We start from the raw sequence: 23032 nt of genomic DNA, 5'->3' as shown, positions 1-23032 counted from the left end.
CAATAAGGAGGGAATATGCTAATTGACTGCCACGCCCTCAAAGATGGAGGGTGCCGCTCTGTGTGCCTGCCTTCGGAGACCCCCAGTACCCTCAGCCCCCCAGCCACCCAGGACCGCCCGAGGCTCAGGTAACCAGGGCTGGCCTGAGGTGCAGGCAAGCCTCAGATTATGGCTGCCCAGCTGTCCAGGGCCGCCTGAGGCTTAGGTAACCAGGGCCGGCCAAGGCTTGCGCTGCCAGCAGTGGCAGCAGCAGAAGTGTTATGGGGCATTGCCTTCCCCTGATCGCCAGGTCGCCTCCTGCCCCCGAGGGCTCCTGGACTGTGAGAGAGGGCAGGCCAGGCTGAGGGACCCCCCTCCAGTGCATGAATTTTCATGCACTGGGCCTCTAGTTAGAGAATAAAGTCCCAGTGTCTTAGGAAGTTGAAGACTAAAGCTGTACAGGATGACCAAACTGCAGTTCTGCATGGACGAGCTTCCCAGGGAACGGTATGAGCCAGTCCTGGGTGGTTGACATCTCTGGGAACTAAGATTCTGACAGATGGAGCTTGAGGGAGGGGATATGGTCCCTGTGGCCACCGTCTCTGAGAAGAGAAGAGACAAAAAAACTAAGGGAGACATGGGGAGCCATCTGTTGACCTCTGGGAGACCTTTGAACTCCCAGCACCATGAGAATGGCTTTCTCTACTGAGACTTGTCTGACCTGATCAAGCCCTGGCTAAAAATGAACATAACATCATACCCATCGATCTTGCTTACTTTTAAAAGCAGGACTCAAGTAATTCTCTACTAGCTGGCAAGACTTTTCTTAGCAGGTACTGTGTGACCAGCACTTTGAGCACCTTCATCTCTGGTCTCTTCCCTTAAGAATGAGTTGCTTCCATTTCCTTTCACTTGCTCCACTCGGACGCCCTGGAATTGGAGACCCAGAGCGGTGGGAGCTGAGTCTGTGAGAAGCAAGAGGCTCTGGCCAGTTCCTCTCTGAGTCGTCGGAGCACGGGGAGCCGGGAGCCGGCTGGGAAGGATGGCGGGTCCTGGCTCATGCTATGGAGTTGCAGGGGGTGTGTGCTCTGGGATAAGTCCAGGCAAGCCCTTTTCCAGGACAGCATGGCTGCGTTCCCAACTGTTTCTCTTGACTTCCAGGAGAACTATAGCACCACTGTGCAGCAGAACCAGACCCTGCACTGGACATGGGAATCCGAGCTGCCTCTGGAATGTGCGACGCACTTTGTAAGGATACGGGGGAAGGAGGATGATGCCTGGGCCTCCCAGCAGAGAATCTGGAGCAGCTGGAGCTCATGGGTGGAAGTGAATGGTAAGAAGTGAGGTGATGCCCTAGCTGGTTTGGCTCAGTGGATAGAGCATCAGCCTGTGGACTGAAAGGTCCCAGGTTTGATTCAGGTCAAGGGCACATGCCTTGGTTGTGGGCTCGATCCCCAATAGGGGGCGTACAGGAGGCAGCCAATCAATGATTCTCTCTCATCATTGATGTTTCTATCTCTCTCTCCTTTCCTCTCTGAAATAAATAAAAATAAATGTTTAAGAAAAAAGAAGAAGCGAGGTGATGAAAGAGTGAAAGGGTTTAATGTAATACTATTTGGGGATCAATAGTCCTCTTTGAGATACTCGCAGGACACCAGTCGTTTCCTTTGGCTCCCATTGGATCTAACAAGCTTATTTCCCATTGGAACGAACAAGCTTGGGTGGGAAACTAGGACCCAGGAGAGAGACGTCTGAGATTTGGCCTCTGAATCTATTCATTGAAATAATTATGCAAATCCAGACCATTTTTATTTCATTTCCAAATGTGTAGGGAAGGCTAAGGGAGCCAAGCAGGACACGAGCTGTACATGTTTGTATTAGAATGACACACACAGTGTGTGTGCGGCTCTGCCACTGTGTCCTTGGAGCAGTCACAGGCAACATGGAAATGAATGACAGTGATTGTTTTCCAATAAAACTTTATTTATAAAAACAGATGGTGGGCTGGCGTTGACCCCTCAGTTAGTTTGCCAGTATCCCTAATGTGGAGAGAAGGGAGGGACATATGGAAAAACAAAAGCAATTCTTTGAGTAATGAGGCTATAGATAAATACACTTTAAGTATCACTTAATTTTGATAATTTAATTTTGTTGTAATTAAAATTTACAGTGGGTATGCCACCATTTCTTATGGTTCAGCTAAGCAATATCATTTGGTTCTCTCAACTATATATCCTGCCAAGTTATCTGGAATTCCAACCAATAGAACCATTCTTCATTAAGTGCTTATTCCAGTTTATGATCTCAAATGGATAACATTAACCCATGAGTAGCCTAGGGATTAGTTTAATACTAAATAATAGAATTAAATCTACATTCTTGTCACTGTTTTAAGCACTATATATACTGAGTCCTCACATCTACACATCTGCCTGCTTCACAGATGAGGAGACTGAGTCACAAATAGGTTAAAAAAAAACCCAGGCAAGGTCATCAATCCATAGAAGGGTGTAGCCATAATTCCAACCCAGACCACCAAGGCCCAGAAACCATTGCATCCTACTGCTGGAGGGATATGCTCATAGACGAAACAGCGGTTAACAACACAGTAATGAGAATGAACTTCATAAACAACACATCTATTTTGATAAAAAATACACTACATTTCTCCAAACTATCATCTCCAAACTAACTCAAGAATAAAGGGGAAACCTGATTATTCCTAACCCCCAATGCACTGGTTCCCAACCATGGTCACACGTTAGAATCACCTGAGGACCTTAAAGAACACCCCACGCCAGGCACTCTGCATGGGTGGCATGAACGATGGCAACTGGGGTGCCTCGCAGGCCAGCAGCGGGACTGTGGTGGGCTTGGGAGTGGGGACTAAAGGAATCTGAGCAGTGGTAAGCGCAGGCAGCTCTCCAGGGAGGCCAGCTGTGAGGGGCAGGTGGAGAGGGGGCGAGGCATGCCTGGGGAGCACGATGCTGCTGCTTAAAATGGGAGAGACGGGGGGATCTTACATGCAGGTGGGCCCTACATAGGGAGAGGCTGATGCACAAGGAGATGGCTGAGTGGCTGGCATTTGTGAGGAGGCAGGAGGGACAGTACAGGTTAGAGATTGTGCAGGACGTGGCTGTGGAGCTGGCCAGACCTAGCGTGTGTGACTGTGGCTTTGCCACTCGAGTGAACTTGGGCTCAGTCCTGCCTGACCTATGGTTGTGAAGGGGGAAGATGACCTGAGATAAAGGACATATCACTCAAGACAGGGCCTCCCACGTGGCTGGGGTCCCCGGAGCAGGCCATGGTCACCCCCCACTAGCGATCACCCAGCCGTCCTCATAGGCCACATAAAGGGGTCTGGACAACAGCCGTGTGCTGGCGTGACACTGGGAGCTGGCACACAGGACTGTGTTGTGTGCGCCCATGTTCATGGGTTTGCTGTGGGGAGTGAGGCCCCTATTTTCTCCAGAAGAGAAGCAGCTGAAGTTACCTGTGGAGAGTGAGACGGGAGGGGCTGTTTGGATTCTGAGTCTCTTTCTCACCAAGATGTCTTCTCCTCTCTTGCAGCTCAGAGTTTGCTTGGACAAGGCCCGCCGAATATTTTCCCTATAGATAAGCTGGTGGAGGAGGGATCCAATGTCACCTTCTGTTACGTTTCTAGTCGCAAACAGAGTAAAGTATCCTGTTTCTGGGAAGACAACCCGATCCTCAGAGAGCAGCTGGACACACATGTGTCTGTGTTCACCTTGACGAATGTTCCCTTCATTAGGATCTGGGGGTCGAACCTCTTCTGTAAGGACATGGACATCACACCCGGCACGGTTCTCTTTGTCTCCAGTAAGCATGCGCCTTCTCCCTGCCCTCTTCCCGCTTCCTAAGGAACCGAGGGGCCCCCTTCACCAGAACACAGTTCACATTTCCACTCATGATCGTTTCCTCTGACCTCCCAAGTCTTCCAGGAGGGACTCAGGGAAGGAAACCCTGGAGCAATCCCAGCAGGATTTCCTGTTGATGCCTGGTCCTTGCTGGCAATTTGATGCCTAGAAACCAGAAGTATTAAGGGGAGAAAGCTCAGGTCATGACCTGGAAATATCCCACGTTGCCTTCACCCCAAGGGGCAGCTGGGGTTGGGGTCCGGGCACCTGGGCTGACTCTCTCCCGGGCTGGGCCTGCCAGGTGGACCACATTTCTTAGCCTCTCTGAGCTGGTGTCTGCCCCTGGGGAAGGGGGACGATGACCGCTGTTGTGAGGATTAGTGAACGTGGACGGGGCTCGCCCCGCGCTACCAGCTGCACACAGTAGGGACTCAGCACATGAGGCCATCACTTCCATCACCCCTGTGGGCGGCCGCGGTGGGGAGGGAGCACTGGGGTTTTCTGTAGCTCTGTGTGCACCCATCCTGTCCCGGGGCTCCTCTGTTCTGTCTTGAGACGGCCCTTCCCTGCACATCAGGGCAAGATCTGCGACTGTGCCCTCGCTGCTTCCCCGACGAAGGGACTCCCTGGGCTCCCGGGCACTTGGTTTGTGCTCCTTGGCCTGGCCTCTTCGGTCGGCACCATTCTGGCGCTCCCAGCTCCCCGCTGCAGAGGGTAGCAGGTTCCCCAAATCTGACCGACTTCCTGGCAGCCCACGCGTAACCCCCAGGCTCTCTGTCAGCCACAGCTTCGGAAACGCAGCCCCAGGCAACTCTGACTTGGTTCTTTCATTCTTTCACTCGCTCTGTTGCTGAGCAACACTCAGAGCGCCTACCAGCAGGCGCTGGGTGTACAACATCCAGCAAACACACCCGGGGCTGAGCAAGCAGCACTCCGGCCACTCGTGCCCACGATGCTCGGGAAAGCACGGGGCGGGGCGTGGGGGGCCAACAAGCGTGCACATGGGACACATCCATGCAAGGGACCCTTTCGCTGCCAGATCCCAAGCAGAGCTGTGCACTGTGTTTGCCTTTGATTTCACGAGGCCTTTCGTCTGTCTTTCCTTCCGGTGGACAGAAGTACTTGAGGAGCCCAAGGGCTTTTCTTGTGAGACTCGGGACTTCCGGACTTTGAACTGCACTTGGGATCCTGGGAGCGACACTGACCTGCCGAAATACCGCTCCCAACGCTACGCTTTATTTGAATCGTAAGTGAGCTCGTTATATTCTTGACAGATACGTCCTCGTTTAAGTCCTGGTGACAACATAACAAAGGCCACATTTAGATGTTGTGAAAATTTGAACAGATATTTTAAAACCACCCTGACAGTCCTAGGAGCTCTTAGGCTGGTCGCTAAGGACGTCCAACCCAAGTTTCATCAAAGGAAAGTGCACCATCAAAATGACAAGACAGACCATGAATGGTTGGTTCATCTTGACGTGAAAATACTTCCATCTTTTTAAATTAGAGTTCCAGCTGCGTCTACCTCATTTCCAACTTTTTAAGAATATCCAAAGGAAATGGAGGAGAGGTCTTCCCCGCCTGCGAGGGGGAGTTGGTGACTCACCGTCCCACATTTCACCACAGAAATCAAACTTGCTGAAACAGTATTTTCGTCATCGGCGTTGGTTGATGATGGATGGATGCGCTCATGTGGAACATGGTTTAAAGCCACTGAGCATCCCCGAGGGAGGCTGGCATGCACTTCCTCACTGACCAGAGTGTAACCCCTGAAATTGTGTTTTTGTTTTTAAGATTTTCCGGGAAAAAGAAATTCTGTGAACACAAAACCTGGTGTACTTGGCAAGTAGCTCAAGACTCACAAGAAACGTATAACTTCACACTCATGGCTGAAAACTACTTCAGGAAGAGGAGTGTCAATCTTCTCTTCAACCTGGCGCACCGAGGTGAGGCTAGAGCTGCCGTGGCCATGTCTTTGTTTGGCACACGGGGTGGTGGTGGGGGAGGTGCGGGGCGGTGAATGTGCAGCAGGTCTTTGCCTAATTCACATCCTAAGCGAAAGTCACCGTTTATAACTCTCTTCGTGGATGCCTGTGTGGCCCACGGTCCCCTGTTACTGGTTGGTTTTGATAATGTAATAAGCACCCATGAGCTTACCGCTCAACCTCACAACGAGGACGGTGACAAAGCCTTACTTCATGTCAGTTCCGTAATTCTTCTCATTCCGGTTTCCTATTTTGGTTAGACTCTGGGTTCTGTTACACCATGGGCTGCTTCTTCAAGTTCAGGCGCCCCTCCTCCATCTGCCTGATTTACTTAATTTTAGGGGTCCTCGGGTAGTTTATTTTTGTATTTCGTTCAGAATTTCTAATAGAATCAGTGAGAGAGAAGGGTGGCAGTTGGCTTACTCCATCCTGGCTGTAAGTCTGGTTTTGTTTGCCATTTTCTCAAAAATAAACAAAACTACTTACCGAATAAATAAAGGAGGAAACGAACCACTTATTACCAAAGTCTTTTGGATCTGTGCTTGAACTCTTTTTACTTTGTGTCCTTATTCTCCCCCCATCCTTTTTTTTTTTTTTTTTTTTGGCAGTTCACCCAATGACTCCCTTTAATGTGTTATTTGAAAGTGTAAGCACCACAAATGCCATCATGACCTGGAAGGTCCATTCCCTGGGGAATTTTTCCACGTTTTTGTGTCAGGTTGAACTCCATGGTGAAGGAAGAGCCATACAAGTAAGGACACTGCTTACTACTCTATTTTCAGAAACCCCCTGATGCCCCGATCAGAGGCCAGAGGAGCAAAATCTCTCTGCACTCTCATTTCTCTGTGGGTTCCAATGGTGTGGGTTTTCAGGGTTGAAAAAGGTCCATGAAATTCACTGTAGACTTTCAGAAGGGGGCCGTAGAGATTTTTCTTCCCGAAGAACTAGTCTTACCGCAGCTCAGGCTGTGCCGTGCTGGGATTGGGCTTTGTAGTGGGGAGCGCTCACCGATCTTCTTTTTCATCAAGCAGCACAATGCTTCCAGCCAGGTGGACGGTCAGTACTTCTTCAGCGGCCTGGCCCCCGCCACAGAGTATGCGGCCCGAGTGCGCTGTGCTGCCAAGCACTTCTGGAAATGGAGTGAATGGGCTGGCCAGAACTTCAGCACACTCCAAGCCGGTACGCTCCAATCCCTGGCATTTCACGCAGGGATCTAGACTGACTGATGGGAGGTGGTTGTCTTCTCTGAGAGCTCTTGTTTGTACCAAAAACTAAGGGGGAAATACTACAAAAGAGGCTGGGTGCTATCTTTAAAAAGACAAAGAACCTGGCCCTCGTTGGTTTGGTTCAGTGGGTAGAGTGTCAGCCTGTGGACTGAAGGGTCCCAGGTTCGATTCTGGTCAAGGGCACATGCCCGGGTTGTGGGCTTAATCCCCAGTGGGGCCCATGTAGGAGGCAGCCAATCAATGTTTATCTCTCATCATTGATGTTTCTATCTCTCTTTCCCTCTCCCATCCTCTCTGAAATCAATAAAAATATTTTTTTAAAAAAAGAAAAAAAGGGGAAGTAGTTGAATTAAATGGCTAATGAGATATGAGTGGGAAGACATCCACTTGGAACATTTGCCACCGGTGTTATTTCTACTCTCTATTTTCTCTCTGATCTTTGTTTTCGCCAAAGTGGTTTCTAAGCTCCTGGCATTGCTGGATTCCCACTGGACTTGGGGCTGTGTTAATTAGTAAGGACTTTTAACTCAGGACCAGCAAACATAGCGTCCATGCCAAGGAAAGCATTGGTCTCATGCCAAATAACTCTAGGCCAACTTTGGAAATATAATGATATTTGGAAACTTGATTGTAATTGATAAGTCATTGGTTCAGCAACAGCAAACCATGAGCCCCCTCTGTCATGCCCTCAGGGGCTGTTTCCTCAATATTCCAAATCAGAGAGTTTTTCTCCAAACCACTATGTGTTAGAGCTCCAACAGGCCTCAGCAGACTAGATGGCCCAGCCCTACTTCAAGATAATAAAGTACTACCATTGCCCAGTTTACTGATGAAGCAACTTGGGCCCACAGAGTGAAGAGACTTGCCTAGTTTGCAAAGTTAATGAATGGCTGAGAAGTAATAGTAATAATAATCCTATATAATAAAAGGCAAATTGTCCCCTCGGGAGTTCGACTCACCAGGAGTTCGACCGCTGGCTATGACATGTGCTGACCACCAGGGGCAGTGCAGAACGAAGGAAGGCAGCTGGGGGAAAGAAGGCCCCGAATGGCCCTGATCATCGGCCAGGCCTAGGGACCTGACCTGTGCACAAATTTCATGCACTGGGCCTCTAGTAGTAATAATAATAATAATAATAATAATAATAAAAATAATGGCTGACATTTATTGAGTATGTAGTAGGTGCCAGACACAGCTCAAAGTGCTATCAATGTGTTTCTCTTTTAACCCTCACAACAAGCAGTCGGCACTATTGCTATCCTTACCTTATAGATGTGGAGACACTGAGGCTCAGAGGATAATGAACTGGCCTGGCCAGTGACTGGGCTGTGGCTGCACCTCGCAGCCAGGCAGGCTGACCGCAGAGCCCGCCCTCACCCTGAGCTGGATTCCACAAGTTCTGTCTCCTGCTGTTGTTACTGCAACCTTGAGACCTGGCTATTTTAGGGCCAGAGGAAGGATTGCATGTATTTATTTTAGTCCATCTTATTGTTCGTCAGTCCGCAGGCCGACGCTCTAGCCACTGAGCCAAACGGGTTTCGGCAAGGAGGCTCATTTTAAAGCAGCGACTCTAATTGAGGGGGTTGGGGACGGCACTGCCTGCGTCAGAATCTACGCACGGGGTTGGTCACTGGTCACGCTCAGCAGGCCTCCTCGTCGTGTCTGGGGTTCCTGCCCAGCCTGCCCATCCTCACACTCCCCGGGACCCCGATAATTTTTCCTAGCTGTGTGGATTCCTCAAGGGTCCCCCGCTGCAGAAAGCCCTGAGAATAATATGGCATATTCCTCAGTTGTATTTTATTAAAGAATGTGTACTTGAGTAAGGCTGCTTTTTATGCTTGGTTTTTGCAAATTTATTCCAACATTATCATTAAACTTAAGTGCTAAAGGAAAATGGCAAAAGGATAGAGATTTTAGTAAACTGTTTCTTTTAGATTATAGTCTAATAAACCTGAAAACACTTAGCTTTTGATGATGACGAGAAATTAAACGAACCTACTGATGGTGAACTCATACTTGGTTTTTTAACCTCGGAGAGCACTTTGGTGAATGCTGGAAAGCTTGAGCTTGTGTGCATTATAATCACACTTCAGTGTGATCACAAATGACACTGGGGTGGAAATTATGTTGACATATATGTGAAGCACTATTGACTGTGCCGCTGTGGTCTCTTCTTAAAACACCAACTTACGAACCAGCTAAGATTTTGCATTGAACTTGGGGCCCCCTATTGGGCCCGAGTATTTCAGTAAGATTTTGATTTAATGTTGGCTTCTCCAGCGGCTCCTTTAGCAAATTGAAATCTGCTTCAGTAGAGCCCAGCCGGTGTGGGGATTTACCTCAATAAGCTCCTAGAATTGGCCTAAACGGATAAAATGATTCCAAAATTCTTCGGTGGCTTCCAGAAGCTGAGGCTTGGTGTTCATAAAGGGCTTCCAGGGTGGCGTCCTATTCAGATACAGCAGACCTTTTGTTAAGCACCTACTATGTGTGCCTAGTGAAGCATGAACAGGGTGGCCGTGGATAAATGGGCAGAAACGTCAGGAAGAGTGAGAGAGAAGCCTCACGGAGAGCCGCCGTCACTGGAAGCTGGAATGTGTGGCTCTGCATTCACATTGTGACCCAGGACCTTTGCTTGGTTCGTTTCAGCTCCCTCCCAGGCTCCTGATGTCTGGAGAAGCGTGAGGTCAACGCTGGGATCTTGTAATGTCACTTTATTCTGGAAGGTGAGACGCACTGATTCAGAAGGCCAGCTTTCTGTGGCCCCGTCCTTCACCGGGGAACAAAGCGGACTTGGCTGCAGTCTTCCAACGTAGGGAACTTAGGGAGGGTCCTTACCGTGAATGCGGCAGGCATCGGCCAGCGGGGAACCCCACTCCACACCCACGTGGCTAATGCTTGCACGGTTCTGTCCTTGACCTTGACCGCCCACTGCACAGATGACCTTTCTCATTGTCAGAACCTGCCTCTACTCTGGGCCCCTTCCAACTTGTGCAGGCCCCAGGGCATGAGTGTTATCAGACTTTGAATGCCAGGTCCTTGAGTCTCCATGTGGGAGAAATGAGCGCTGACCTCAGTACAAGATCAAGCAGATAGTTTATGGAAAGGGCTGTGTGCAAGGGAGTCGACCAGGAAAGAGGAGTCGAGCTCCCGAGTTGCTTATGGAGGGCTCTTGGGGTGGGTGGGGGGCTGGGAGTGAGGATGAGATGCTCATCTGGTGGAGGCTGAGCCCAGGAGTCACAAGATGTTTTCCCGGGTCAGTGGCCCGCCCAGAGGGCCTGTAAAATGACGCTTGTGCAAACGTTCCCATTACCATTTAATTGGCAAAACAACTGTTTTTGCAGACCATGCTGTTAAGAAAGGAGGTGATTGAGTGCATTCTTCCCTCTAAGGATGTGGTTAGGTAATTTCAACGACGGAATTTCATTGAAAACAGGGAGTCACGGTCAGGCCTCTGAGGTGGGGTTCTTTGGGCCAAGCTGAAGTCCAGCGTGACCCCACAAGTGTAACTGGAGAAGCACGTTTATCACCATACTTCAAAGTTACGATTATTTGAGTAGTCACAGCATGTCTGTTTAAATTTATGAGTCAAGCTAAAACACTGTAATATAACCTCTAGGGTGCCCTTTGACCTTGACGAATATGCCCATGGCCACCCAGAAGGCCAGGTCCCCAGTGGTTGATACCAACGCTTGGCCACCCTGAGAGCGCTGGCCCCAGCCACACCCACCCGCTCTCTTCCCACCTCCCCTCTGGCCCCTCCACCACGAGCCCTGTGTGCACGCGTGTGGACATGCCACTCTGTATGTCCACGTCCTGTCCACCTGGTCTCAGGTCTAGGGGGCACCATCGGTCCCTGGGAAAGTAGGACTGAGGGACAGGCTCTGGGAGTGGGCTTGGGACTAGGTGAGCAGGGAATTCTCTGCAACCGGGAATCTTCTAGGAGGGACCGTGGGCCCTGGGGAAGGGGGTGCACAGCTGCGGGGGAGGGGGGAGGACAGGAGTTGGACCCTCTGCCGGGGCTCATGGATGGTTTCTCCCCTCAGTATCCACTCAGTCTCTTTTAAGTCCCGGCTAGAGAGCCCCCTGTTCTCTCGATTCCTGCCTCGCTCCCTCTTCTGTGGCCACGTTAGGAGGAGCTCAGCCTTCCAGAGCCTGCTCTTTGCTCAGCTTTAGAGAAGACGGCCTGGTGAAAGGCTGGGTTAGGGGGTTGTTTTCTCTATTAAACTATGGTAATTTGTTGGTGGGTGCACATGTGTGTCTAGGCATTTGAGGGACAGAAAAGATGAAAAAGTAAGTGTGCAAACTCCTTCCAGCGGGAAGCCCATTTTGAAATGATTATCAATGTTTTTCAGCCACTGTCCAAATCGCAGGCCCATGGGGAGGTTCTGTTCTACAGTGTAGCTACAGAAAACCTGGGCAGACCGTCCAGCTCAAAGGTCTTCTCCATCCCTGCTCCGGCCAACAGCACAGAACTAAGCCTTGACGGGTGCTCGCACCAAATCCGAGTCACCGCCAGCAATGGTGCGGGCGCGTCTCCCGAGTCTGTGATGGTCATCACTGGGGACCCCGGGAACCGTGAGTTGTGCTTTGTCTTGTTTTATTCTCTGGGAGGACGTTGGTGATGTTACAGGTAGAGAAGGGTGAGTTGGAAAGACAGTAACTCGGGGCGACGGAATGTCCAGTGACCACAGTGTTCGCGGTTCCCCTTTGGACCAGGCATGTCCGCGGGATCCCCAGGACAGTCCTCCTCGTGTGGGGAGAAAGACTCCAGCCATCGCTTGGGCCGTTTCTGCCCTGGTGACTCTTCAACAAACGGGAAATTATCTCAAATTTACTCAAATAAATGCACCACCAACGAACAGCCCTAACAGAGAGTGGGGGATGGTGTAAAGGTGGCTTGTGGCTTATGAAGGATGAGTTGCAGGTGTGATATTGTAAACTATGTTGTCAGTCCTTGCCGCCTGTAAAGAGCCCATGAACATTCCAGAGACCATAAGAACCAGTTTCGTATCTCCAGAGGGGCTTTGCCAAAGCTGTAGAGTGAACGTGGGGACTGGCTACCCCCCCTCCCAACCCCCGTGAAAGGAGCAGACAAGGTGGGAAAGACCCTGCACGTAAGATCAGCGGTGACACTGATTGCCCTCGGGCGAGCTGGGAATGGGGGTTGGCGCACTAACCCCACCGGAGCACTCTGAGCCGATGCACGCTTCAACATAATACAGTTGACATCCAGGGTCATTCATGAACCTTGCAACACTGTCACTACTCTTACATCCTCAGACCCTGCTTACGGGGTTAGGTCAGGTGGTATAAATGTACCATTCACATTGGGCTTAAATTGGGGTTACGTGGGCTAGAGTAGAGGGTGGTGGTGTTTCCTCTTGTTTTAAGAACTATGCATTACATCAAGTAAAAAAAGAAAGTAGGATCGCGGCGCAGAAGAAAAACTAAGGAGTTATTTAACACTAGAGGCCTGTTGCACGAAGAGATTCGTGCAATAGGCCTTCCCTTCTCCTGGCTGCCGGCACCGGTTTTCCTCCAGCACCCGGGACCCAGGCCTTTGCTCCGGCCGGAGCCGCCTTCTGTCCTCCGTCTTCGTGGCTCTTGCTCACCTTCAGTCTTCGCTCCGCTGCTTGGAGCTTACGTATGCAAATTAACCACGATCTTTGTTGGTGGTTAATTTGCATATCGTGCTGATTAGCCAATGGGAGGCGTAGCGAAGGTACGGTCAATTACCCTGTTTGTCTATTATTAGATAGGATAAGCTTTGCCTGCCGAGACCAGTACTTATGAGAGGAAATGACTGTATACAACATTCTGTCCTCATTAGAACCAGAACAGGAAAAGCAGGCATTCCATTCCCCCTGGGGGAGGGGAGACGAAAGAAAGACTGCCTCGCAGGAGGCCCAGCCCAGACGCTACTGTCTGTTTCGGGGTTCCCACCATACCTTCCTTCCCCGTGCGGCCTTCAGACCCTCCCCACCCTCTGTGGGGCTCCCTCCAGCCTCCCTGGTGTTCGCATTCTTGTCACTGGAGTGGATGAAGACACAGGCATCCTCTGAGACAGTCCAAGGAGGTGATGCCAGTTGCTGCCTCTACCTCCACTCCTCAGACAGTCCTGCAAGTTGTACAAAAGCAGCTTGATAAGAGTTGTGATTCTAAATCCCGGGTGAGGTCTTAGTGTGAATGAGTGACATGAAAATGCTGCTTCAATGTGAGAGAGATGTGTGTCTTTGCTGAAGGGAGAGGGAAGCCCTGTCGGTAGGTTACACACAGGCCTTGGGGAGCTCTTTGCCTTGTACCAGGGCTGCATGGTCTTTTGGGCGCCCCAGCTGGGTAGTCATGTGGTGCCCTGGCAGAGTTAGCAACACCACACTTTCCCATAATGCTCAGCGGTACGTAGGATAGCCAGATAAAATACAGGACGCTGGTGAAATTGCAACTGCAAGTAAAGAGAGTAAATGTTTAATGTCTGTACCACGCAATACGTGGTCCACAGTGGTTGAATTTCTGGGCAGCTGCCCATGGGCTCACTCTTTGATGGGGGCCGGCTCCCTCTCAGATGGAAGCTGAGACCACTGCCTGGGAACGGGGCAGGCTGTGCAGTCAGCCTCGGGAAATGGGGGATTCCCATCCGCAGGATGTAGGGTAACCCAGCTTTAAGTCGGTAGGACTGGTGGTCCATTAAGACCATGTCACCTTTTCCCCAGTTGTCAGACCTTACACAGACTGCCTGGGCACATAAACTACGTTGAGGTGGCAACCTTGGCCATGAGGAGTGTGCACATCCTTGCATAATGCAACTTAGTACCTATCCAAATTGTCTTTTCTCTTTTTGTCCTCGCCTCAATTTCCACCCCTCACATCTAAGAAACAGCAGAGGTTAAAGAAGAAAGAATTCAAGGCACAGAGGACGGAGTCTCTATGTCCTGGAAACCGCCACCTGGAGATGTCATAGGCTACGTGGTGGACTGGTGTGATGGTCCCTGGGAGTCGTCCTGCGATCTCCAGTGGGAAAACCTGGGCCCCAATGCCACCAGTACCGTCATCAGCTCAGGTGAGAACCTCTCACGTCACCATCTTGTCCCATCCACCTCGCAGCACGATCGGCTAGGACAGTGGTCAGCAAACTGCGGCTCGCGAGCCACATGTGGCTCTTTGGCCCCTTGAGTGGGGCTCTTCCACAAAATACCATGTGTGGGCGCACATGTACAGTGCGATTGAAACTTCGTGGCCCATGCTCAGAAGTTGGTATTTTGTGGAAGAGCCACACTCAAGGGGCCAAAGAGCCGCATGTGGCTCGTGAGCCGCAGTTTGCCGACCACTGGAGGCTGTCTGGTCGCTCTCGAAGATGCTCTGTGATAAATTCATCATTTTGAAATTACCGATCCAGCATGGGTGCTAGGATTTCAAATGTTGCAGGTGATATGGCCTGAGGTTTGACCTTAGATCTACTTTGCCAGAGAATATCTGAGCCTAAGGCTGGGAGAGGGTTTCATGATTTTCATGAATTTGTGGTCTCAGATGAGTGGCAGCATGACATTCTAACAATTGTCCAGAGAGCTTTTACAAAAGCAAAGAAGTGTGTGGATTTGGGTGACATCTAGGACAGTAATGGGCATCGATCATCGACTCCTCAACTTTAATGGAACATACAGAACTTACCTCCCACATTGGATTTGTAATTTCAAGACTGCCATATCAGTCAAATCAAAGGAGCCTAGGTTTGTGGCTTGAGCAGGGGTTGGTAGCGCCATCTGCTGGACTCAAGATGAAAACATGGGAATTGTCTGGGTCCAGAGGGTGATAGAGGCCCTGGAGGGCATTCAGTAGCCCTTGGGGACTGAGGAGGCGAGGTTCCCCTTGGCTAGAGAACGTCAGTGGCATGGTGGGCGCTGCGGGTGGATTGCAGTGTGAGGGAAAGCCAGGAAGTAGAAGCAAAGCCTTCCAGACACTTGGCTTTCCTGGGCAGAGAAGGCACATCGCTGGAGGGGGTTTGCGTCAAAGGAGGGCTGGCAGTGGCTCTCTGATCGAATTCTGCACGGTGTCATGCACACGTGTCATACACACGCCTGAGGTGTCATGCACACATGACATGCACATGTGTTTGAGAGCTCTTCCTCCAGGGCTGATGGAGAGAACAGTCCCATGGGCTTGCTTGGAGACAGTGGAGGACTCCGAGGCCAGTGGAGGGAGGGCAGGCAGTGGGGACGAAGGGCAGCACCCCGAGGAGATTACTAGGGGGACACAACTTCCGTTTTCCTTCTTTTCCTTTTCAGGAGGAAAGAGAGGGTCATCCTGTGCTGTTACTGAAAATCTGTGAATTTTTCTTCTCTAGATGCTTTCAGACCAGGGGTCCGATACAACTTCAGGATTTATGGAATTTCTCCAGAAAGGACGGCCTATTTATTGGAGAGAAAGACAGGATACTCCCAGGAACTAGGTGAGTTGAAAGCGTGTGATGTGCCCACGGAAGACTTGCTCAGAACAATCCAGAGACTCAGCTTGGGGTGTAGAAAGATTCCAACACTGTGCCTAAGTTCAGTGTCTTCTTGATTCTGGTCATTGCGTTCTTAACAAATTATTTTTAAATCATACTAACATAAGACATTTTCACTGAACACAATGTATACCAGTAAATGCTTTGCAAAAGAGGGCAAAACCATTGCTAATTTTCCCAGAGTTCATATGTCCCTGCACAGAGAGACTGTTTTCAATAAACATGGGCGCTCACTCTGTGCAGATGGATTTATGTCACTGAAAGGAGGACCACAGCCAACTCCAGAGGCTGCGGGGCTGGGGCAGGCTGAGGAGTCTTATCTTTTTCTCTAGAAGACAAGGCCTTGGCATCGTTTGGGAGAGCTGGGAAGAGGCTGAGCAACCTCCTTGTTCAAGCCTCCCCTTTCGCAGATGTAGAAACCGTCCCCTTTCACAGATGTAGAAACAGATGCCCAGAGAAACACAACACAAGGTCACACAGCAACAAGAGAATACGGCTTTTTTAGAAATCGTCTGTTCCTGAATTCTAGGTGCAGCTGCCCTTGCACTGCATGGTTTAGAACTGTGTGGGTCTGCTTACATGAGGGTTTGTGTGGGTTTTTTTTTTTCCAATAAATATACAGTCAGGCCTCCACATCCCTGGGTTTCCCATCAGATTCCCAACTTAATATTGAAAAATACGGTTTTTGATCCGTATTTGGTTGAATCCACAGATGTGGAGTACCAACCATAGGCACTGTTCTACACCACACACCACGTTATATAAGGGACTTGAGCCTCCATGAATGTTGGTATCTGCAGGGGTCCTGGAACACTTAGAGAATATTTCCAAATCCTGACTCTTCTTACCCCGACTTCCTTCCCAGCTCCTGCAAACAACCCTCGCGTGGACATAATCAACCTGACATTGCACTCCTTCACTCTGAGTTGGAAGGATTACGCCACTGACTCCCAGCCTGGTTTCATCCAAGGGTACCGCGTCTACCTGCGATCCAAGGCGGAGCAGTGCCCCCCGGGGTTCACAAAGGCAGTCCTCCCAGGTGACATGCGTGTTTGTTTACCCTTGTAACATGTCACTGTTTGAAATCATGCAGCAGGCTGCCGTCTGTGACCGTGTCTATTCTTGCAGGTCAAACAGGTTCTTAAACAAGTTCGTAGGTGGACAGGATGGTGGGGGCCAATATTTTAACTTAAAAACCATGTGGCCTGATATTTTTAGAAGCACCTGAAGTCCCGCCATCTCCTTAAGAAAACATACCACGTAGGAAACTTCCTTGCTAACCCCCTTTTCTTTTTCCCTTTGACCTTGTTAAAGGTTATTTATGTATTTTTTAAAATTTTTAAATTACAGTTGGCATTCAGTATCTATATATATCTCTATATATATATAAAAGCCTAAGCGACCGCACGACCGAATGACCGTTCGACCGGTTGCTATGATGTGCACTATCATCAGGAGGCAGATGCTCAACCCAGAAGCTTTCCCCTGGTGGTCAGTGCGCTCCCACAGCAGGAGTGCTGCTCAGCTGACCGATGGGTGCCTGGCGCAGGGCTCACGGCTGGCCGCTGCAGCCCGGAGACCACAGCGGAGTGGCAGCGAGCCTATTGAGCAGCGGCAGCTGCAGGCGCAATGGGTGCAAGATGAGCAGGAGCGGCGCAGCGACCAGCCTGGGCTCGGGCTCCTCCCCAGCCACCTGCCACTTTGCGCACTACTACATCCCTTGGGGGATGTCGGACGATCCCTGGCCTGCGGGGATCGGGCCGAAACCTGCAGTCCAACATCCCCCAAGGGATCCCAGATTGCGAGAGGGCACAGGCCAGGCTGAGGGACCCCACCGGTGCATGAATCCATGCACTGGGTCTCTAGTTACTTTATATTAGTTTACAGTGTACAGCCTAGTGGTTAGCACTTATATAATTTACGAACTGGTCCCCCAATAATTCAAGTACCTCCTGACACCATGGACAGTTATTACAACATTGCTGACTGTATTCCCTATGCTGCTCTTTACATGCCTGACTATTTTGTAACTACCAATCTGTACTTCTTAATCCCTTCACCCCAACCCTCAGCGCCCTCCCCTCTAGCAACCATCACTTTGTTATCTGCATCTATGAGATGTCTTTATTTTATAGTGACTTTAGAGAGGAAGGGAGAGGAAGATGGGGAAAGAAAAGCATCGACTGGTTGCCTCCCCTATGCACCCTGACCAGGAATCAATATGAGACCGTTGGGTGTAGGGGACGACATTCAATCAACTGAGCCACACCGGCCAGGGTTATGAGATGTATGTTTAAGTCTCTGGCAAGAGCTTGCCACCTGTTACAGAACTGTGCGCTCTCCCCTGATCACCAACATCTCTTGCCTAGTGGATGTTTTGCCTTTCTGGCCAATTTCTAAAAATGTCCTTGCGTGATGAAATTATGATTTGATTTTTTTGTTGTTTTAAAAATGTTCACAGTGCTGAGTCAACAGGAGTGTTAGCGCCAGCTCTCTCACATTCCCAATGTTTTTTAAACCACAGATAACTCAGTATGTTGCAAACATGACATCGACAACCCAGAGCAAAAGACATTTGTTGTGGAGAACCTGCAGCCGGAATCCTTCTATGAGTTCCTGGTCACTCCGCACACGAGGGCCGGCGAGGGCCCCACCCACCCCTTCAGCAAGGCCACTACCCCTGACCAGCAAGGTGAGTGTCCTCAGGGCAAGGCCGCCGCCTCCCTGAGCCCGGGAACTGCCCCAGCACACACAGGCCCGGCTCTGTCCAGATGGGAGCTCTCTGTCTCTGTCTCTAGACCAGTGATTCCCAAAGTGGGCGCTACCGCCCCCCAGTGGGTGCTGCAGCGATCCAGGGGGGCGATGAGTAACTGCTATTAAAATTTAAAAAAAATTAATTTCCAGGGGCTGAGTAATATTTTTTCTGGAAAGGGGCGGTAGGCCAAATAAGTTTGGGAACCACTGCTCTAGACCAAACTGTTTCACAGAAAATGTTACAGAATCGCCCTACAGAAAACAGCTGAGTGGGCTACTCGGCCTGATCATGGCCCAAAACCTGCTCCTGCCTCTCTCCTGCCCCCAGCACTGCTCTGGCGCTCAGGCTCGCCAGTTTGAAAGTCGCAGATGGCTTAGTGCTGGCTGTGGGAGAGCCACACGAGTCCACCGGGGGCAGGCAGTGGTGTGTTCCCCAAGCTGGGCTCAGGGCAGCTGGCCTTTGAGCTGGTTTCTCTGGGTGGCGAACTAATTGCTTCCTGGACTGGGCCTCTCCGGGGGCGATGAGAGGCGGATGTGATGAGAGGCGGGTGCAGTTGGGCAAGACGTATGTGTTCCCAAACCTGGTGTTTGCAGACTTGGTGGGGAAAGGGTGAGATAAAGAGATCATATTTTCAGCCCTAGCCGGTTTGGCTCAGTAGATAGGGCGTCAGCCTGCGGACCAAAGGGTCCTGGGTTCAGTTCCGGTCAAGGGCCCATACCTTGGTTACAGGCTCCTCCCCGGCCCAGGCCCTAGTCAGGGCTCGTGCAGGAGGCAACCAATCAATGTGTTTCTCTCACATCAATGTTTCTCTCTGTCTTTCCCTCTCTCTTCCACTCTCCCTAAAAAAAAAAAAAAAAAAATCAATGGAAAAATGTCTTTGGGGAGGATTAAAAAAAAGAGATCCATATTTAAAAATGCTCTTGGCCTGAAAGATGAAGAACGAAGGAAAAAGAATGGTAGGAGCTGATTAATGGTAAATAGGAATCTCCTGGCAAAGCCCGGCCTGCACCCAACAGGAAGTGGGGGAGACAGACTGATGGAGGAAGGAGAAAGCAGGTGTCAGCAGAGGGCACAGAAGGTCCACAGGAGGTGGGAGGGGTCTCTGAAGAACTCCCCCATGAAAGACAAATGGGCCGAGATGTCTGCCTGACGTGACCAGCTGTCGCAGGTGCTGGGTGCCTTTGCTGAAGGTGGGGCTGTGGGACAGGATGGGCTCCTGGGTGGAAGTGCTGCCCGGGGGCCCTGACCGGTGATGGGGACACGTGACTGTAGGGGCAGCATGGGGCACTCACTGCCGCCTACGGAACATGGCCCATGTGTCCAAGGCAGATCACGGGAACGTGGCCCATGTCTCTAAGTCAGATCATGGAAGATGCCCATGTGCCTAAGGCAGATCACGGGAACACGGCCCACATCTCTAAGATCACGGAACACGACCCATGTGTCCAAGGCAGATCACGGGACCATGGCCCACATCTCTAAGTCAGATACAGATTTCAGTCAGTGAGGCACAATATTCGAGCCCTCTTGCCATTTGGAGTTAATTTCTAATTTATTTTCAGGCTATTTTTCTTCTATCTTTGGTATTTACTTGGCTGGTAGAGGTGTGTGTATACACACACACATATATAATACATATAATTCTCTCTATCTCAAGTGTACTTTCTGCTTTCATTCATCTCCCCTCTTTGTGCTAAGCCTCCTTAGCCTTCGCTGGGACTCTAGTTATTATACTGATTATTCTTAGAAAGCAAATCAGTTGCTGCCGAACTGCAGTGACAAGAGTGCCATTCTGCCGTCACAAGAGTGGCACAGACACCGCACAGATGCCTCACAGACGCCCTGCTGAGTGACAAAGCGCAGGCCCACTGTCTGATTCCACACAGAGCACAGAGGCACATGGGTTGTGCTGCTGAAGACAAGGCAGTGGTTCCCCTGGGAGGGAGGTGGCTGCGTGGGGACGCCAGGGAGCCTTCTGGGAGCTGGTAACGTTCCTTTTCTTGACTGGGGCACTGGTCACCGGGGTGTGTTCAGTGTGTGGAAATTCATCCAGTGAAAAGTTTAGCAAACCAGTCTGAGGTTTGGACACTTCTATGGTCAGGTCCCCAGGCTTGCTCTCAGTTACATTTAAAAAGTCCGTCATTTAACCCGGTTTTGAGCCAGCTGTAGTCACCAAAGGGGCTGATTTGGAGAGCAAGGTGCTTTTAGTGGTGTCAGGACAGATTCTCTTTCCCTCTCCCTGGTGTCAGGGTTCCTTTTGGCCAGTTGTCCAGGTTCCTGCCACCCTCTCACCATCTGGGTCCTTTTCTCCGGAGCTGAGCGGCCTTGTAGCACCGGCTGGGCATCTTCCCAGGCCTGCCCTCCCTTACAAAACTCTAGCACTCCCCTCCCCACCCCTCCCCAATCCAACCCGTTCCTTCCAGGACAGCATGTGGTGGGGCCGGGGCCTGGGGAGGGCAGGGAGCACATGGAGGGACAGAATCCACTCCATGTCAATGGCCGTCAGCCTCCAGACCCTCCCTGTGCACTTTGCATTTGTCAGAGAGGGTGCTGCAGCCAGCGGAATTCCTAATGGGTGGCTGGCACGCAGTGGGAACAGGAAGAGGGGCACCAAGGAAATGAAGCTCCGGTTGGGTTGACTTGTCAGAGAAATAGCAGTGGAGTCATTATCCAGTTAAAACATTCACTACATCGGAGACTAACTAGAAGGGGTGCAAACCCCAGGTTTGGGGACAAATACTTCTTGTCCAACCGCACGCGTCTCTCATGGCCCTCAGAGAGGCCAAATCGGGAAGCAAACCTCAAAATCTCAGTGGCGTACAGAAACCATAATCTCTTTATGCTCACGGCCTGCTGGGCCAGGCGGGCTCAGGTGTGTTTCACGCAGCTTCCCTGGGGCTCAGGCGGAAGGGGCAGCGGCGATCTGGGGCACAGCCTCGTCTGGTGCATATCAGGCGCACAGAGGGCAAGCAAAACTGTGAGCGAGTGCATCGACATGAACTCCTACCATCCCATTGGCAAACCCAGGCCCATGGCTGGGCCCCAAGTGCCGGGGCACAGAAGGACACGCCATCCGCCATGACACTTGGGCCAGAGGGCAGAGTAGAATCTCACACGGGTGAGGGGTGGGGGTAGAGAACTGGGAGCGATGGCCCATGTATCAGAGGAGATATCAGGTCTGGTCACAAGTGTCAGGGCAAGTGTGCCCTGTGCTGGCTGGGTGGTTGTCTGTCCGCCTCCCCCCTGATCTGCCGCCCCCGCCCCAGGCAGGCAGATCCCTTATTGACTCTTACACATGTAGACTTTTGAGAAATAATAAACACATAAAGTTTCTCTCAACCTAAAACTTATTTTTCTTCCTTTGAGGAGGGAAAGGTACTCATTTAAAATATCGCCTTCTTTCTCTTTCAGCCCCTGCACTGATCCGCATCATCCTCCCAATGGTTTTCCTCCTCCTGCTCCTCACGGTCCTGTGCTATGTGAAGAGTCAGTGGTACGTGTGTAGGGGGGTTTATCTAGGAAGAGAGTCAGGGAAAACTCTGGAAAGAAGTCTGATAAACAGAAATCACACCAATAATATGAGGAATAGGCTGGAAAGGAAAAGGGCAGAGGAGGCTACGAGGAAAGTTGAAAAAATGTTCAACATTTTGCTTTTGGGGTCAATATATAAAGGAAACCATAATCATTTAAAAAGATGAAAGACTTGTTCAATAACAACAGCTAATGTTTGTACGTCACTCACTGTACAGTTGGCCATGTTCTAAGTCAAGCATGTCAAACTCATGGCCCACGGGCCACATATGGCCCACAACAAATATTTTTGTGGCCCAGCCAATATAACGTTATGTAAGAAACATTTTAATAAAAATTTCGTAACTTAATTTTTATAATATCCTATTATACATAATCTATATATATAAAAGGCTAAGTGACCGACTGTCCATTCATCCAACTGTCCAACCGACCGGCTGGTACATATGACTGCACTGGCAGTTTAAAAATAAACGTTGACTCACATATGCACGATATATATAAAGCTCTTGCTGACACAAATTGCACACGTGTCTTTTGATCTGTCCTTGTCGATTGTGAATTTGGTTGTTTTTGTTGACATTCTGAAGCTGAAAGAAAGCGGTGTCGTTGACAGAATATGTCTGAAGACCAACTATTGGCACAACTGTCCCTGTCTGACACTGGCCTCCCATTTAAATTAATTCAAAGACAGTTTCCCATGATGCCAGCATTTGCAATGACTATTAATAAATCACGAGGACAAACTCTAGACCATTGGTCACCAACCTTTCGGACACCGTGACCACCAGTGGTCCGCGGACCACTGGTTGGCGACAGCTGCTCCAAAGGTTTCCTTAAACCAGCGGTTGCCAACCTTTCGGACCTCACTGACCACCAGTGGTCCACAGACCACCAGTTGGCAACCGCTGCTCTAGACAGAGTAGGAATATTCCTACCTGAACCTGCTTTCAGACATGGTCAGTTATATGTTGCTTTCTCTTAAGTTCGAAGAGCGTGTGACGTTAAAGCTGTAAATACTTAATCACAAGGGAAATTAGTCAAGCACTCTGAAAGTGTATTTATTCAATGTGGTATACAGGGAGATATTAGAATAAGTTTAATCAATTTATCAGTCATTGTTTTTATCAATGTTGTTTTTATATCATGTTTTTGTTGTTTTTATATCATGTCTT

The 23032-nt window shown here is 50.2% G+C and overlaps 1 protein-coding gene across 9 annotated transcripts in view; it reads left to right on the top strand.

The window, feature by feature from the left end:
- OSMR (oncostatin M receptor) overlaps nucleotides 1-23032 on the top strand; it is a 41743-nt gene that overhangs the window by 14684 nt on the left and 4027 nt on the right. For 3 of the 9 annotated variants that reach the window (XM_014544861.1, XM_014544867.1, XM_014544865.1), the window contains 13 exons: nucleotides 1141-1312; nucleotides 3550-3819; nucleotides 4974-5103; nucleotides 5652-5803; nucleotides 6451-6593; nucleotides 6871-7021; nucleotides 9718-9794; nucleotides 11424-11646; nucleotides 13943-14128; nucleotides 15410-15514; nucleotides 16437-16610; nucleotides 18096-18263; nucleotides 21738-21819. In XM_014544861.1, coding sequence (XP_014400347.1) covers nucleotides 1141-1312; nucleotides 3550-3819; nucleotides 4974-5103; nucleotides 5652-5803; nucleotides 6451-6593; nucleotides 6871-7021; nucleotides 9718-9794; nucleotides 11424-11646; nucleotides 13943-14128; nucleotides 15410-15514; nucleotides 16437-16610; nucleotides 18096-18263; nucleotides 21738-21819 — 2033 coding nt within the window. Of the gene's footprint in view, nucleotides 1-1140; nucleotides 1313-3549; nucleotides 3820-4973; nucleotides 5104-5651; nucleotides 5804-6450; nucleotides 6594-6870; nucleotides 7022-9717; nucleotides 9795-11423; nucleotides 11647-13942; nucleotides 14129-15409; nucleotides 15515-16436; nucleotides 16611-18095; nucleotides 18264-21737; nucleotides 21820-23032 lie in introns of those variants that run through there. The other 6 variants (XM_014544868.1, XM_014544862.1, XM_014544864.1 and 3 more) reach the window with 6 other exon arrangements.

This window comes from Myotis brandtii, unplaced genomic scaffold (genome assembly GCF_000412655.1).
Source record: "Myotis brandtii unplaced genomic scaffold, ASM41265v1 scaffold384, whole genome shotgun sequence".
NCBI lineage: Eukaryota > Metazoa > Chordata > Mammalia > Chiroptera > Vespertilionidae > Myotis > Myotis brandtii.
Note: the sequence above shows the minus strand (reverse complement) of the source record. Positions and strands in the feature narration are given on the sequence as shown.